The sequence below is a fragment of the Pongo pygmaeus genome, chromosome 1, assembly GCF_028885625.2.
Source record: "Pongo pygmaeus isolate AG05252 chromosome 1, NHGRI_mPonPyg2-v2.0_pri, whole genome shotgun sequence".
NCBI classification, from domain to species: Eukaryota; Metazoa; Chordata; class Mammalia; order Primates; family Hominidae; genus Pongo; species Pongo pygmaeus.
This window is the reverse complement of record NC_072373.2, coordinates 200,082,584-200,100,048: the sequence shown is the minus strand read 5'-3', so window position 1 is coordinate 200,100,048 and position 17,465 is coordinate 200,082,584. Positions and strand designations below refer to the sequence as shown.

The following is a 17,465-nucleotide window of genomic DNA, read 5'->3' as shown; positions in this document are numbered from 1 at the left end:
TTTTAACATCATATTCACTTGTCAATGCATGGCTGTATTAGGTCAGCTCAGTTAGCACTGTGGCTGACAGCACCTGACTCAGGAGTCTGTGAGATCCATTTAGTCCCAGCTCCATCGCTCACTAGATGGGGCACACTGACGTGCTACTGAAACCCTCCATGCTTCGGTTTCCTCATCTGTCAAATGGAATGATAAATAGTAAATTCTTCATAGGATCACAGTGAGAAGTCATCAAATCGAGGTCTAGTCTATGAAAAGTGCCTGGCACATAGTAGGTGCTCAATAAACACTGGCCTTTATTACTGGTAGCTGCATTTGGCCTTGACATCTCCAACTCTTTCCAGCATCTTCCCCTGTTTGTGTCTTGCCCTGTCCCTTGACCTCTAGCCCTTCCCCCATCGTAATCACAGAGCAGGGGGAGCTCACTGCAGAAGACGGGGTTCAGCCTCTGAAGCCCAACAATCCTTGGTTCAAATCCTGTTTGAGCAGCTTCTTGCTGTGCAGTTTTGGACAATCTGTCTGACCTCTCCGAACTTGTTACTCTTCAGTGAGCAAGAACAGCAATGTGCACCCAGTGCAATATTTGCCATCAATAAAGGAAGGCTGTCGTTTTATTACTATCATTGCTCAGGTGTTCCGGTCCCATCTGTTATGTTAAATAGACCAGAAGCCTCTTGAGATCGGGGACAGTATCTAGTTGATCACTGTCTCCCTGTCGTCAGCACCTGGCTCGTGCCCTGCACACAGCAGTTTCTCAGGAAGCATTTGGAGAATTAAAAAACCACCCAAGGCTTCTCAATCTGACTTCCATGGCAATGCCTGGGACACCTGGAGCACCAATGGGTGAGCAAGACCCAAGTGGAGAGATATCTACACCCCCTTACCCTGGTCCTCACCATGTTTCGCAGCCTAGAAAGTGCCACCCTTTCAGGACCTCCAGCCCTGGAAGTTCTATCTTGCACAAGTGACTTCAGTTCTCTGTGCCTGTCTCTCCATCTCCACAATGGAAGTACTGATGGCAACCTCATATAGTTCTACATTTCTAGAACGCAACCTCTGTGAGATCACAGTGAGGCGAAGTGAGACGGAAGCAGCAGCCAGACCATACAGCACCTAAGGTGTCAGGCTACGTTTGAATTTTATTCAAGAGGCAGTAGGGAGCCAAGGAAAGTTCTTGAGCAGAGGTGTGAACTGATCAGATGGGCACGGTGGGATCATCACTCTGGTATCAGTGTGCAGAATGGGCTAAAGAACAAGAGCCCAAAGGCAGGAAGGCCAGTTAACCAGTGATGGTCCCAACCTTTGAAGAAAGGAATAGGACCCCCTTTCACCATAGTGAGCCTGAACTTTAGAGAGGCCATGTCCTGGAAACAGCCCTGATTTTGGAGGCAGAGATTTCAGGATTTAAATCTCAGCCCAGCCACTTCCTGTCCACGTGACACTTTACATCTGGCAGCCCTGGTGTCCCTGTCTGTGAAATAAGTTTATTAAAAGGATCACTGAGAAGTGTGAATTGGAAATTGTGTATATATCACCCGGCACATAGGGATCATCCAAAAATGGTAACTCAATAGGTGACCCAAACTTGATTCTGACCCCAAATACTCCAAGGCTGAGACACCCCCACGAGCAGAGTGGTCCCCTCCCCTTGTCAATATACCTTGATGCCAACCAGGGTTGAGTAGCATGGCCCCCCAACCCCCAGCCTCACAGGCGGCTCTGAAGAGGATGCAGGCCCAGCCTCAGGTATCAGCAAGTCCCTGAGCGGCTCCTGTCTTCTCCTGGATTAACTGCCTTCACATCTGTAACAGATGGGGCATTGGGACTCTCCACCCCCGCCCCCTTTTTTCAAAGAGCACTGGTCCAGGAGAAAACCATGTAATTAAAAGAGGAAAAATGCAAAACAATCCCCTTAGCGGACTGTGCCATCTTCTCTCCCTTGTAAATCCATTAATGAACTGTAATTGCAAAGACAAACCCCTTATTGAAACCTGGTAACCAATGCGCTACAGGGCCAAGAGACTCCCATTATAGCCCAAGCCCTGAGGAAAGAAAGAAAAGAACAATCCTAATTAGTTTAGTCCTGTTTACTTATACAAAATTCAAAAAAACAAAATTACAGGTTACAAAGTAACTTGCCATCTGTCAGTAGACCACGGCTGCCCTAGGGAGATGCTGGTTTTCATTTACAACCTTCTGTTAATCAAACCTAGAGCAGAGAGGGATGTGGGAAGTCTATGGAGAGGACAGATTTCAAGAGGACCTGGAGTAGCCGTGGGGAGAACTGTGATGAGTGAAGAGCAAGAGTTTGGGATTGAAAAATCCCAAGAAGCTGGTCCCATCAGAGCCTGGTGACAAGGTCCTGCCACTACTCCACCCACCGGGCAGGGAAGAATGAGGTGCTATTCCCAGGCAGGGCTTCCAACCCATCTCTGACTCCACTCATCAAGGACATCTGTTGCTTCTGCCCACCAGCTCCCAGGCCATGGCGTCCACTAACGACCCCCTCCTCCTCCTTGGGGACACACTGCTGAGACTTCTCAGTCCATATCAACATGGCTGCCTCTCCCCCGCCCCACCTGTGTGGGGAGGAAAGAGGAGTGGATAATCTCAGAAGAAAGGAAGAATGAGCAGAGTCATAACATCTCGGGTGGCTGTGTCAAGGAGCCTCCTTGGACAGCAGAAAAACTCCTGCCCCAGGGATGGACAGAGAGAAAGGGCTTGGTGAACTGTGTAGGAGGTGGAGTCAGGTCACAGGGGCGAGGGTGGCTGTGTCCCAGTTAAGTCGCACTTGTGTACTTGTGCTGTTGTACTGATGTGGCTCTTGGGTACCATTCGTGTTGTTATTCTGCCTCTTTGAACTGCCTCTGCGGAAGATCTTTCGGTGTGGTCTGAGCTTCTTGTAAAAGCCTTTTAGACATGCTCTCGAGTGTGAATCTAGTAGTAACACTAAAAATGCTCCATTAAACAAGAATAGGTTCAGAAAATCACCAAAGCTCCCCCTCTGAGAGGACAGAGATGGAGATTCCAGAGCAGCACTGGTCCAACAGGGGCCTGGGGGAGGTGGCCGAGATCTCAGGGTGTGACCTGCAGACCCTGCAAAGGGCTGGAGGAAGGGAACATGGGGCCAGGAGTCTTTCTCTTGTGCAGTCTCTGAGGTGGGGCTGCTGCCATCTGTGTTGGGGGTTTTGGGTTGGGGGTGATGCCGCCTGTGCACAGGAAACAAACAGAACTCCAACAGGACATGTTGGGGGTGGGAGGGGAGAGGCACCTAGGGCAACCCAGGCCCAGGCTGGAGCCCTTCCCATCATCTCACGCACACCCCGTGGGCTCCCAGGTATCAAGAGGAGGCACAAACCCCTGGTACGACCTAAACCCACTCTCTTTTCCTCTGGCTGGGGTGGGGGTGACATGAGCACCCTGCCCAACTGTAAGTCCCCTAGGGCAGGAACTATGTCTGTCTCATACAGCACCATCCCCCTGCCGCCCGCCACTGCCCTGTAAGTACATGATACCTGAACGAATGAGTGAACGAATGAATGAATGAACAAATGAGTCCTATCTGGTGTCATTGCCCTTTTTCGCTGAAGCCTTTTTCTTTTGATGTTCTTCAGTCCTAGATTCAAGTCCTGTCTCTCCAACTGACCCACTGCTGAGCAAGTCATTTCATCATTTAGACTCTCAGCTTTCCCATTTGTAATGGGGATAATTTGAGACTTTTCTGGGTAAGGTTACTGGAAGTGAAATGAGGTCAAGTAAATGAATATGTAACTGAAAAGGCAGGACAAACACCAGCTGGTTTTGGTGTGGTCACTGTCATCACTGTCACCACCGTTACCATCCTTCCAACCATCCCCTCCCACCACATCTTCATCCATCCTTTTCCCTAGTCCCCAAATAACCACACTGCCTCTAGCCCCATTCAGTGCTTAAGTTAAATCACATTTAATTGTTTCTCACCAGAGAAAAGAGAAATCAGTAAAGAAATTCACAGCACTCAGAGTCAAGAAAGGGTTAACTAAAAAAAAATGGGAATATATTAAGCTTTTGATTATAAAAATGCAAACGCAGTCCCTCTCACACTCACCCCTGCATTATCACTCTCACACTCACATTCTGGCAAGACTCATGCTCACCCTCAGGCGCACGTGCACACGCACACATACACACACACGCACATACACACACGAGCTCCCAAACGCCATTACACACTCCCAATAGGCACACCCAGAAACACCCCCTCCCACCCCCAGGCTGGCTTCCCTCACTAAAATGGCAAAGCTACGGGGGACACGTGCAGGATGCTTGGAGAGGCCACAGTGGCGACAGGCAGCCTTAGACGACTGTGTTCTCCAGGATAGCCAGCCGCTTACTCACAGCTTCCAGTGGACTCAGAGTTAAGGAGAGGTGCAGGTTGGCCAGAGCAGGGCAGGGATTGCTGTGGCCCTGCACTCAGGCCCCCGCAACACCCCACTACAGCGTGCATTCTCCCCTCTGTCAGAACTTATCCATCCACTGTCCTCAGAATGGTGCTTTCCAAAAAACACAGCCAGTTACTGTGAGCCGCGAGTGCCCAGCCCTGCTCAGTTGCAGATTTAGCCCTGCTGGATCCCCCACCTAGTCCTGGTTGAGCCAGGGGAACTGTCTGGGGCCCAGCCCCACCTCTGAGTGGGTACTGGGGTCAGGCACGTCACCATGAGCCTGAGAAATGGGGCATCCACAGGCTCCATGTTCTTCAGAGCATGTCCAGGACTCTGGTGTGTGTCCATTCCTAGATCCTGGCTTCTGCCTCAATTTCTCTGTTTACCCTCTAGGTGTCTCTGCTTTTGACAGGGTCTGCACCCAAGCTGGCTTCAGCCTATTCTGCCAGAATGCAGCCCATCAGCAGTAAGCAGGCCAAGAGAAGCCTGTCCAACCGACCACACTTGGGCCATGTCCCCGCCTCCCCCAACACTGCCCTGCACCCCTCCCCGGCCCCAGCCACCTCTGGGAAGGGATATGTTTCCTGGTCAGGGCCTGCAGCAGCCCCTCCACTTTGGCTTGGAATTTCACCAGGGACTCGCAGGCACACGGGTCTTCCTCTGCAGGGGACAGGGAGGAGGGAAAGAGAAAGGAACTGTTGAGTGGTTGCCCAGGAGGAGGGCGGACAGTCACTGCTCAGGGCCAGGACTCAGGATTCCTGGGGGAGTGAGGGGTTTAGGGGACCTGATGAGGCAGAAAGACATAGATAGTCCTTGAGACAGCACCCTTAGGAGTGATAGAGGGGTGACCCCTGAACATCTTCCTGGTGCCATGGAACCCTGAGAATGAACTAGGAGAGCATCCCTGTACCTGCTGCATGAAGAACACTATTGGGGCCTCTATGTCACCTCAGTGAGTTCACCCCAGCCCTTTGGGTTTGAAGTCATTAATCCCATCTTACAAGTGAAGAATCCAAGAAGTGAAACAACTTGCCCATGGCCAACAGTGTCAGAGCAAAGACACAGGCCCAGGCACGCCTGGCTCTGAAGCCCACACTCCTTACCACTAAGAACCAGCTGGTGAGGTCACCAGGGAGGACCAGAGAGGCAATAGGGTTAAAATCTTGGCTCTCCCAGCTATTAACAGTTGTTCCACCCCTTTGGCCTTGTTTATCCCATCTATAAAATGGGGGTAATGACATTCTTACCAAATAGGATCGAATGATGTACTATCCGGAGAGCACTGAGAACAGTGCCAGCCATGTAATGAGCATTCAACATGTTTGCTGTTAGTAAGAGCTGTACTCGCCAGCCCACCTTCTGGTTCTGCCAACTCTTGGTGCCACCTCAGCCCCTGCTTTTCCCCACCCACACCCAGTTCCAGGATGGTTCCACCCCCGCAGTGCCCCACCTGCATATCCCATCAATGCCAGCCCTGGCCTCACTCACCCACACAGATCTTCTTCTGCAACTTCTTGCCTATCTGGTTGATGGTCTTGAAGTCAGCCGTGTAGAAGTAGTGCTCTGCCACAGGTTCTGAGGCTATTTCCCTCAGCTCATCCTCCACGGCATTGCCCACACCCACAGCAAACATCTTAAAGCCTGCCAGGAGGAACAAAAGAAGTAAGGCTGGACATGGGGATGGGCAACCATATGGCTGAGCCTCCTGGGGAAGGCTTAGGCAGCCAACACCAGACACCTCCTGCTGGCAGCTGCTGGAATTGCAAGCACAATGCCTGGAACAAGGACAATGACGAAATCAACATTTACTGAGGTTCTGCTCTGTGTCAGACCCTATAGTGACTTCCTGTACTGGAAGCTTTGTACAGCAAGCTTCATTTAACCCTAATAATCATCCATCTGGTGGTTATTTTTTCCCCATTTAATAGGTTGCAAAACAGACTTGGGCTTGTTCCAAAGTAGAGTTGCCTTCCAACAGTTGATATGTTCTTAGGAATATCCAGCTGGAAAAGTTCCAAGCTCACTTACAAAAGGACCATCAAAACAAGCCACTTACTTTTCTGGGGCCTCAATTTTGTCATTGGTATAAGAGAAAATTGGATTAACCAATCCTCCTCATTCAAACTCACCTGGGTTTAGGACACTAATCAGGAGACACCAAGATAAACTACAGTTGGGCTATACCCATGTGTACCCCTGGCCATCAGTGGTGTCCAGGGTCCAGGCAGGCAACACCTACCGAGGTCTTTGGCCTTCTTGGCAGCATCATTAATGTAGTCCTGGCTCCGGCCATCAGTGAAGACAATGCCCACCTTCTGGGCTCCGGGCCTAGCCCCACTGGACACAGTGAAGGAATTGTCAATGAGGTACTTGAGAGCAGCCCCAGTCATTGTGCCCTTCTCCATGTAGGACATATTCCGCACAGCCGCCTTGATGTCCTTCTTGGTGTGGAAGCGACCCAGGGGGAACTCCTGGCGCACAGAGCTTGAGTACTGCACCAGCCCCACCTGGGCCAGCTTGTCTGACACGTCCAGCGTATCCACGATCTGACTGATGAACTTCTTCACCAGCTCAAAGTTCTCTGGCCTCACACTCTTGGATCCGTCAATGAGGAAGACCAGGTCAGTGGCCGAGCTGCCACCACCACCACTGCAGACTGGGGAGGGCAGGAAGGCAACGGGCTGAAGCTGAAGGACATAGTCATCCATCCTGCTCCCTGGCTGGGCACCCACCACACACCAAGCTCTGTGCTGAGGATCATTCAATTGTGCCCTCAGAACTGCCTCTATAAAGCCAAGGTGACTGGTCCCACTGTACAGTATTGGAAACTGAAACTCCAACAGCTGTGAGATCACACAGCTCAGAAGTGGTAGCACCAGGATTTGATTTTGAGACTATGTGAGTCCTTCTACCACACTAAACGCACCACCCATTGTGTTGAAAACAGGGACAGAAGTCAGGCGAGAACTTCTGCAGATACCAAACTCTAAAAGGCATCTGTCTGCTTTGAAGACTGGTTCAGAGGTATGGTGCAGGGAGGCTTGAATGGGTTTCCTGGGGAGTTGCTGAGGCCCCATCACCTCCCCTCCACACCCTCTCCAGGGCGAGCCTGTGTCCACCCCACTGACCATTGCAGGTCTTGCCGTCGCTGTTCAGAGTGAAGCCCTCGTGGCAGGCGCAGGTGTAGGAACCCGGGGAGCTGATGCACACCTGCTCACAGTCATGGTCCCCTGTGGCGCACAGGTCTGACACCACTGCGGGGACAATAAGTAGCTCAGATCTCACAATCATAGTGCCTTGGGCACTACAGACAAGTTGTCCCTCCCTGACCGTGGATACCAGGCCCCATCCAGACTCAGGGAAACTAAGGTCTCCAACATACTGGGGCCCAGGCCCCCGACCCTCAGCCCACGTCTGGAATCATTGCACCAGTGCCTAGATCCCTGAAGAAGGTTATAATGCTGATGATAAGAATGAAAAGTCTCACTAAAAAGGTAAAGACCAAGGGTTAGGGCCTTTAGTCTGTTTAGTTCACTGCTGTGTCAAGACACCCAAGTGTCTAGAACAGCATACAATGAACACAGCACATATCTGTTAAATACCATATAATGAAAGTTACACTTTGCATTATCTCACTGGATCCTCGTAATAACGCGCATGCTCTTCTTAGACCCATTTTACAAATGGGTAAAGTCCCTGCCCTAACCTCGATCCTGTCCTACTGGACACCCTGCCCCTGCGGGTCACATCCCAAAGACCCCCACACACACCTCCCCTCCGAAAAGGGCTCTGAACCTTCTCCTGCCAGTGCCCAGGCCCCTCAGACTCTCCTGCATCACAGAAAACTCTGGCACCCAAAACTCACGACACAGAAACATGTGTAGGTTTTCTGGGAGCTCTCCTTCCTGAGCTCCCGGCCCTCCTTGGTCCCTGCCAGGATTCTGCCACATAAAAGGGCTCTGTTGTTTTTTGGGTCTTTTTTGAGACGGAGTCTCCCTCTGTCGCCCAGGCTGGAGTGCAGTGGCGCGATCTCGGCTCACTGCAAGCTCCGCTTCCCGGGTTCACGCCGTTCTCCTGGCTCAGCCTACCGAGTAGCTGGGATTACAGGCGCCCGCAACCACGCCTGGCTAATTTTTTGTATTTTTAGTAGAGACGGGGTTTCACCATGTTAGCCAGGATGGTCTCGATCTCCTGACCTCGTGATCCGCCCACCTCGGCCTCTCAAAGTGCTAGGATTACAGGCGTGAGCCACCGCGCCCGGCCATAAAAGGGCTCTTAACAACGCCTCTCCCCAACTCCCTTAACCTGGGGCTGGAAACCCTCCTCCGTTATCAGGCTCCGCCCCAGCTACGGCCCCACCCCTGGTGCCGGCACCACCTTAGTCTAATCCAGGTTCCACCCCCAATCCACCAAGGCCATGTCCGTAGCCCTGGGCCCGCCCTGATGTTCCCGTGTAACTCAGTCCCCGCCCTTTTATAGGCTACCGCCCCAGCCAGGCCCCGCCCTCTGATGTGGCCCCGCCCCCGACGCTGACTTTTTCTGTCTTCACTTTAGCCCTGGCTCCGCCCCTAGCCTTGGCCCGCCTCAGCGTCGACTCTCACTCTTTGCGCCTGCCACGGCCTCGTCTCGCTCAGCCCTGGCCCTGCCCCTGGGGCCGACTCTCTCCGCCTCCGCCCCAGCCCCGCCCTGGCACTGACTCTCTGTCTTCGCCCCTGCCCTGGCCCCGCCCCCTGACTGCCCTGGCCCCGCCCTGCCGCTCTCTCCGTCTCCGCCCCTGCCCTGGCCCCACCCTTGCCCCGCCCCGGCGCTTACCCTCTCCGTCTCCGCCTCCGCCCCCGGCTCCTCCCCGGCCCCGCCCCGGCACTGACATTCCATCTCTCTCCCGTCTCCGCCTCTGCCCCCCCCGGCCCCGCCCCTGCCCCGCCCCGGCGCTGGCTCCGTCTGCGCCTCAGCCTCGGTCCCGCCTCCAGCCCTGGCCCCGCCCCGCCGCTCTCCCCTTCTCCGCCCCTGCCCTGGCTCCGCCCCCGCCTGCCCGCGCACCGCAGAAGGCCTCCTGGAACTTCCTGGACAGCTTCTCGATGACGCTGTAGCTCTCCACGTAGTCGACGTGTTCGTCCTGCGGCTCGCTAGCGATCTGCCGCAGCGTGGCCTTGTCCACGCGGCCCACTCCGATGGCGAACAGCTCGACGCCGCTGGCCCGGGCCCGCGCAGACACGTCCTGCACGTTGTCCTGGGGCCTCCCATCTGTCACCACGATGACCACCTGCGACACGCGGGGCGGTGTGACACTGGGCTCCGGGAAGCCCACGGGACTGTCCAGGAGAGGAGGCTGAGGCCCGGAGAGGCGGGAGGACTGCCGGGTCGCACAGCCAGGCAGCACCCGGGGGAAGAGGACCTGGCTGGCCAAAGAGGAGACCCGTTTCCTCTGACTGGGAGTCGTGGCTGGGGGGCTTTCCATCTGCGTCGCCTCCCTCGGGCAGGCAGCTTTGAGATGCCTGGAGGGATGTGATGCCCCATCGCCAAATTGGGGCCTCTAAGTTCAGGGCCATGCCTTCCCCTCAGACTGAGGCGGCTGAGGGCAGGGTCCTCAGACTGATGGCTGTGGGAGCCGTGCCACGCCCCTCGTGCCCCCGGGAGGCCGGGCCTAGGGGTCCGGTGGTTCCACATGGTGCAGTTCTGCACTTTGGCCACAAGATGGCAGACGAGGCTAAGGGATGGGGCTGCCGTCTCCCTTCCTGCTGTCCTTGTGCCTCTAAGACCCGAGACCCTGGACCAGGGAACGGACGGAGGGCCACTCCCCTTTGGATGCCCAGGGGACCAACCCAAGGAATATGCCGCCCTTTTCCTCCTCCACTCCCCGGTATGATACATGCCCCTGCCAGAGAGGGAAAGAATCTGCCTGCTCCCCTCCCACTAAGCTCCTCTGGTCTGTACCCTGGAAAGAAAGGCGGCGGACTCCGTCGCTGAGACCCGGCTTCGTGACCCCCTGTCTGCACCCGCCCTGAGGCTAGGGCGCTCCCAGCTCTGCCCAGTCTGGGTTAGGTATCCAGCCCCGCTTTGCTGCTTCTCTGCTTCTGACTTGGGTCTGTTTCTGATTCCTGGGTCCCACCCTTAGCCCCAGGCCCTGACCCCCTGTCCTGATGACAGGCAGTTGAGACAAGCCGTGTTTAGAAATGCAGCTCCACAAGCTACAGGTAACCTTCCTGAGCCTCAGTTTCTTCATCTGTAAAAAGGGTTGTGGTGAGGTTGAGTGAGATGACTCCTGGTTAGAAGCCAGAAAGGGCAACTATTATTTTTACCATCATTACCCTGGGCTCCCTGGGGAGTGACTTTGCACAATCTCTTCCTCTCCAGGGGCCTAGGCTCCTGGCTCTGAAAATCTAGCTGTGACTATTCGCTGCCATCCCGAGGCCCACTGCCTCCTCGAGTCCCTGCAACCCAGCTTTCAGATTGTCCACCTTGTTGGGTCCTCCCACAGGTGAACTCCAGGCTGAACACCTCCCCCAGCTCCCCTAGCGCCTCCCCCAGCGCCTCTGTGTCACCTGCTGGAGGAGCTCTCTCCTCACTTGCCCACCCCAGGCCACCACTCCCATCTCCTTCACCCTCTCCACCACCTCAACCATCAGCCTCATCTACAGCACCACGTGCTGAAACTTGTAGTTGGCCCCAAGACCTACAGGCTGCCTGATACGTCATTTCTTTAATGGGTGGTAATGGCTGGGATTATATGCTGTTGTCTCTTTGAACGCTTTTCCCATTTATTGGCTGAGCCAGTTGCTTAAGCTTCTTATGCCTCAGTTTCACCATCTGTAAAATGGGGATACCACCTCTGAGCAGAATCATGTTCATTTATCCACTGTGTGCTAGAGAGTGGGGTATGGAGGGGGGATAAGAAAGAACCTCCCCTGGACTGGGGCCCTGGGCAGGGAAGTGGTGACGGGCTAAAAAGGGCTGCGGTGGGGAAGTGCTGGAGCCTGTGGGGGTGCCACAGGAACAGAGGACACCTGGCTTAGCCTCAGGTTCTGTGCTGAGCCCTGAACATGACAGTGAGGATACAAGTCCTGGGAAATGCTCAGCCCTCTGCCTGGAGCCCTCGCTGACAGTGCAGGTGGCAGCACAGCCCTTCCATTTCTGAGCCCCTGCCCTCGGAGGATTATGAAATTAAAAATTATCAAATGCCATGATGGGAAGCCTTACGCTTATGAACTCAGTCCTCATAGCAGCACTTGGAGAAGGTGTTATCATTACTCCCATTTTACAGGTGAGGAAACCGAGGACCAGTGACATGACATCACTTGCTCAGGGTGGCACAGCTAGTATGGTGGAGCAGGGCGTGAACCCAGGCAGGCTGGTGGCGGAGGCCACACCTTCACTTCTCCCATAAGCATCTGGCCTGTCTGCAGTGTCTTCAAGGGCTCAGACTGGTCGAGAACCAAGGTCAACTAAACTGAAATGATTGTGAGCTCCTAGGATGGAAAGGTTGGGTAAAGGTAGCTTCAAATCCCAGCTCTGTCACTTGCAACTGGTGACCTCTGTCTAATGACCGCCCCTCTCTGACCCTGTTTCCCCAGCTTTGAAATGGCCACCTCACGGGGCACCATGGGAATCAAAGTATCTGCAGGCAAAGCTCATAACTCTGAGCGGGAGCCTCCAAACAACAGCATCCTAGCAGGGTGGCGTGCACGTACCTTGCTGATGTCAGGGGACCTGGAATGACCACCCTCTGCATCGCTGAAGGCTTTGGTGATGGCGAACTGGATGGCCAGGCCAGTCATGGTGCCTGTGGACAGCGGCTGGATGCGGCGCACGGCCTGCAGCAGTGCGGCCTTGGAGATGTGAGCCCGCAGCGAGAACTCCTGCTTCACGGTGCTGGCATAGTTAACCATGCCCACCCGGGTGGCATTGGGCCCCACATCCAGCGACTCGATGACCTGGGACAGGAATACCTTCACTTTCTCAAATTCAACAGGCCGAACGCTGCGAGAGCTGTCGACAACAAACACCAGGTCCGTGGGCCGCGTCCGGCAGAGATGGCCTGGGAGTCGGGCAGGAGGGGTAAGGCAAAGAGCAGAGACACAAGTCAGGGACTGGGCCTGAAGACACAGAACGTGGCTTCTTAGATCCAGGTGCGAGGCCTCGGGCCCAGTAGGCTGCAAACTTCAGCTGGGCAGCTGAGCCCTTTTGTCAACATGCAGACACCAGCAAGCAACTTGCCAAAGGCCCCCGGCTCAGCCCATGGGGAACACAGAGGGCCAAGCCTGGCCTTGGGCCATTTGCTTCACTTCTCTGAGCCTCAGTTTCCTCATCTGAACAGTGAGCTGGCAATCACTCCTTACAGGATGTTTTGAGGAGCCAGCAGGGGGCCAGGCAAGCAGTGAGTATTCCAGGGGTGGCAAAGGACCCTGCGGCCTTGAAAACACACTTAGGTTTCAGCCCAGACTTGCTGCCAGAAACAAGGGCAGCTATTTCTTCTAGCTGGGCAGGAGGGCACCAAGGATGGGCCCTCCAGTCATGGGCACAGCCTTGAGAGCCAAAGCAGTGCCCGTCAGCTTGGCCTCTTTCATCTGAGCATCAGAGCAAATCACCAAAGTGGAACCAGTTTCCCTCAGCCTGGCAGTGCCTTCTGGCGGGTTGCTGAAGACAGGGAAAAGGAGCAGGAATTCCAGGTGGCCACCTCAGCAGCCTGATCAGGTGCACCCCAAGACACACCCCTGAGGAGCAATGTCCTCCAGAGACCCAGAAGGCAGCACCCTGTGCTGGGAAGTATGCAGGGTCGGAGTGAGTTCAGGCCTGCGTTCAAATCCTGGCTCAGCCACTCTGTGGGGCCCTAGGCAGATCATTGCACCTTTCTGAGCCTCCGTGATCTCACATGTCCAGTGGAGAGAATAAGGCTACTGTCACTGGCCTGGGCCTGCAGTCAGGAAGGCCTCACTACAAAGGCCCTTCCCTCTCCATCCCATGTGGAGTCTGAACTGAGCAGAGCCAATCCCAAAGAGGAAAGGGGAAACGTGCAGGGCCGTCCCAACCCCCAAGTCACAGTAACTCACAGTGCCCTAGACTGGGGCTCTGGACATCAGAGTTCCTCAGGAGACCTTAGAAATCACCATGCAGCTGGCTCCCTGCTCTCTACTAGCTAAGGCTACAAATGGGTAAACTGAGATCCAAAGAGGGAAAGGGAATTGGCCACACCGTACAGCAGTAGATCAACAGCCTAGAGGCTCTGGGGCTATCTCACCGTGTGGTCTTAGGCCCTCACTGACCTCAGTTTCCCCACCTGTACAGGAAGAATGGGCATTCCAGGACTCAGTGCCCAAACCTGAAACTCTGGGGGGTGTTATTGCCCCCAGGGAGCCCAAGGCTGGAAGGACCCGCAAAGGGGGCATGAGCTCTTGAGATCCCAGGTCTGTTCTCATCAAAGAGCCATGGGCTCAGCCCTGGGCTTGGTGCAGCTCCAGACATCAGCCAGCTCTCTGAGTAGCTTCTGCTCCCCAGAGACCTGGAAGACCAAGGTCCCTGCCTCATGCATGGTCCCTGAGGGCTGAGGAGCACCCCTGCCCTGACCCTTATCAGCACCATGGTCCCTGTCTGCTCCTGCACCAGCCCACTGCCCACCGCTGCCACCCTGCTCCCTTCCCCATCCTGGATCCCATGTGCTCCCTGCCATATCGGTACCCAGCCCCCAGTGCTGAGGGTCAGGGCCCACTCGCTCAGTATCTCCCATCTCACGCAGGTCCCCTCACCTCTGGACTGGGGGGCGAGGCCAGGGCTGCATGGGGCCTGGAGCAGCAGCAGCAGGCTGCAGAGCACGAGGCTACTGCCAGAGAGGACCCTCATAGTTCTGGCAGCACGGGCAGCAGCCGGCACGGTTGTGGGGCCAGTGGGGTCCAGGTCTTATCAACCCCGCTGCCCGCCCAGCCTTTGGGTCAGGTGGCCCCCAACCGACGACTGACGTGGGGGCAGCCCGCCCTGGCCCCCAGCCCCCCCAGGGGCGGGGCTTGGGCTGAATGGAGGTGTGTGTGTGCCCTGAGAGGGCGGGAGCGCCTGGCCGAGGCTTCAGAGGCCCCTCTGACCACAAGGGCTCTTTTGCTTGCAGAAGCAACTAGAGCGGCAGCTGGAATTTGGGAAATCTGAGGTGGGTGGGGGGTGGCTCCTCCAGGGGCTGGAGCCCACGCTGCCTTGAATCTCCATCCCAAGCCCAGGCACAGCTGAGTCCAATGGCCCAGCCCAGCCCTGTCCTGCACCTTCATCCCTCACCCAAATCCTTCCCCCACTCACAGCCCCAAGTTTCTCATTAAATGCACTTCCCCTTCCCCAGCCTCACTGTGCCCTGCTCTCCACACACACCCTGCTCTCCAGCTACCCCTGGATTCTCCTCGAAGGCCTCCAGGCCATCACACATGCAGGGCCATCTGCCCAGAATCCTTTCCTCTTGCTAACTCTCTGCCTTGCAGAATCTTTCAAGGTCATAATCAGGGCTAACACGTACCTTCACTGTTCATATGGGCAGGGCAGTGGAGACCATGATTAAGAGCACAGACTTGGGAGCCAGGTTACCTGGGTTTGCTATACCAGCAAACCACCTGTGTGACCATGGGCAAGTGACTTGACCTCTCATGTCTCAGATTCCTCGTCTGGAAACTAGGGATGGTAACAGCGCCCCCTAGGGTTGATTCAAGGAGCAAACGAATTAGATGAGGTTTCTCAGTTAATCCTCTTTACAACTTTGTAAAGCAGCTACTGTTAAAGAACAGAGAGGTAAAATAACTTGTCTGAAGCTACACAGCTAAGAAGTGTTATTGCTAGGATAGAGCCCCAGGCCCGGCTCTCAGCCATGCTGCTGTCTCAGTGTAGCTTGATGGAGGTGGCTTCTCCCTGCCCATCTGTTCCCCCTGTGGGTCCCTGCTTAGCCCACCTCACCTGTGAGCCAGTGGATTCAACTCTGCATCAGGCCCAGCACAGAGAAGGCAAAGATAAAGATAAAGCCTTCTAAATAAAGTAACATCAGCAGGAACGATCCCTTTCATTGCATTTGGGTCCAGTAGTTCATGAGATAGAGCAGAAAGAGCGTGGGCTTGGCTACCTGAGAGATCCAGGTTCAAAGCCACTTCTGCTCCTAACTGGCTATGTGACCTGGAGCTGGTGACTTAACCTCTCTGAGCCTCAGCTTGCCATGGTGCAGTGGGAATGGTCGTTCTTGACCTGCCCGCACCGTGTGAGGGGCAAGAGGGGGACAGAAGTGGAGATGGAGTTAAGGGATTGTCATTGCTCCAGGAGGCAGAATCCCAAGACTTGGGACCTATGCACTTCACTCTGTGTAAGTTATACCTCAATAAAAGGAAATGTACAGACAAAAAGCGACTGCTGGGTGCAGCAGACCCAACTCACCGCTACCACACTCTTTAGCAATAATTATAACAATCCCTTTCACCCTTGACATGGCAGTTACTCACTCTATCACTCTATCTCATCTGCTCACCCAACAAACCTGTGAGGTCAGCAGATCTGAGTCTGTTGGCCCATTTGTCAGATGGAGAAACTGAGGCCCAGAGAGGTTCACTGACTTACCCGAAGCCAACAGCCAGTTTAGGGGCAGAGCCAAGCCTAAAGCTCAGGCCTCACTCCCCTTTGCACCAGTGTTAGAGAAGGAGGAGGTTAAGAGCATTGATTGCCTTCTGACTTTTTCCCCTTACATTTCATGTGTGCCTAATTCACAGCCCTCCCCAGTTCCAAAAACCACTTGAAGCTGCTGATTCCTTTTTCTGCTACAACTTTGAAGTCAAATTCTCCTCCAGAGATGCTGCGGGGTGTGGTGATAGTGGTGCCTCTCCCTTCCCAAAATGGTGTAATAAAGGTGTTACCTGTCTCCCCAAGGACGTGAGCTCCCTCCGAGCAGGGGGCTTGCCCGTCTCAGTCACCACTGAATCCCTGGGACCCAGCATGGTGCCTGGCACAGAATCTCTGGTGAGCAAATGAAGGAATGAATGAAAACTAACTATGAACCAGTTCCATTTCCCTATAAACCACCCAGGGTCACACAAGGGCCATCCATGGTGACCAGCGGTGAGAAACGCAATGCTGTCCTCGTGCCATGCTGGAGGTGAACAGGGAGAACGTGAGCTGGGGTCTCCTCATCAACTGCGCCCCCCACCCCGACCCCCCCTGACGGCCAGGGCTGTGTCTGGTGCTCAGGGCACAAGGCTCCGTTAGCTGGGCAGCAGCTGGCCCATGAAACAGCCCTTTCAGCTCCACCTCTGAATGGCAGTTCTATGGGCTCCTCGGAAGAACATAGGCGCCTTCTCTGTGTCGCTTCTCCGCTCATTAGCAGAGCTGCAGAAATACACTACAGGTAAGTTTTCAGGAACAGAGATGGGTCCCCCCCGACCACCACCAGAAAAAAAAAAAGGCAGCTTTGGCATTCTATAGCAGGGGCAATTGCGGCCTGGGGGCGGTGGTGGAGAGGAGATCTAAAAGTTCAGCATATACATTAAGGAAAGAAAATCAATATTTGTGCTTTTTTAAATGTGAAACATTTTTCCCCAGGACTCAAAATTGAGAACAGTGTGTCCGGTATGAGCCAGAAGAAAAAAAAAATGCATGGAGGGGCCTTCTGCGAGGTTGCTCACAAGTCAAACAGGCAGCTGTGAAGGGCTCTGCTGTTCCCTCCTCCTGTTTTCACATCCCTCGGGCTTCCAGAAACTTAAAGCCGTTAGTGTTTCATGCAAGAGAGAGCATTTGTGATCCACGGAGAGGCCCCTGGGCAGTGTGGTTCAGTGGGAAGCACACAGGGCTCCCTCTCCAGTGCTCCCAGGATCAGCTCTTTCCCTAAAGAGCAAACCTGGTTATCTCGCAATGACCTAACTAACACAAATGCAACATCAGCCTGGGCAGCCTGCCCCCTTCACTCTTTGACCACCATCAGCAGTTTGGCAGTATCCATATACGCCTTTACCAGTATTTATTTAATCTTTTTGTTTAATTCACTCTAAACCAACTCACTTCTTAAAAATTTCTCTGCCTTCTAAGAAATAATAGCCATGAAATCAC

The 17,465-nt window shown here is 54.4% G+C and overlaps 1 protein-coding gene and 1 long non-coding RNA gene across 2 annotated transcripts; one reads left to right on the top strand and one right to left on the bottom strand.

Annotated features, from left to right (window-relative positions):
* Nucleotides 1-2,072: 2,072 nt before the first annotated feature.
* Nucleotides 2,073-14,289, bottom strand: MATN1 (matrilin 1). The gene is made up of 8 exons (XM_054495136.1): nt 14,162-14,289; nt 12,110-12,456; nt 9,462-9,684; nt 7,550-7,675; nt 6,661-7,077; nt 5,910-6,062; nt 5,001-5,081; nt 2,073-4,385 (listed from the first exon to the last, which is right to left on the bottom strand). Exons 1-8 carry the CDS (start codon nt 14,253-14,255, stop codon nt 4,336-4,338), a joined length of 1,491 nt encoding a protein of 496 aa, XP_054351111.1. The 5' UTR covers nt 14,256-14,289; the 3' UTR covers nt 2,073-4,335.
* On the top strand, nt 9,499-17,465 carry LOC129040508 (uncharacterized). The gene is made up of 4 exons (XR_008503657.1): nt 9,499-10,281; nt 11,993-12,427; nt 16,450-16,767; nt 16,962-17,465. It is a non-coding gene; the product is annotated as an uncharacterized LOC129040508 (long non-coding RNA).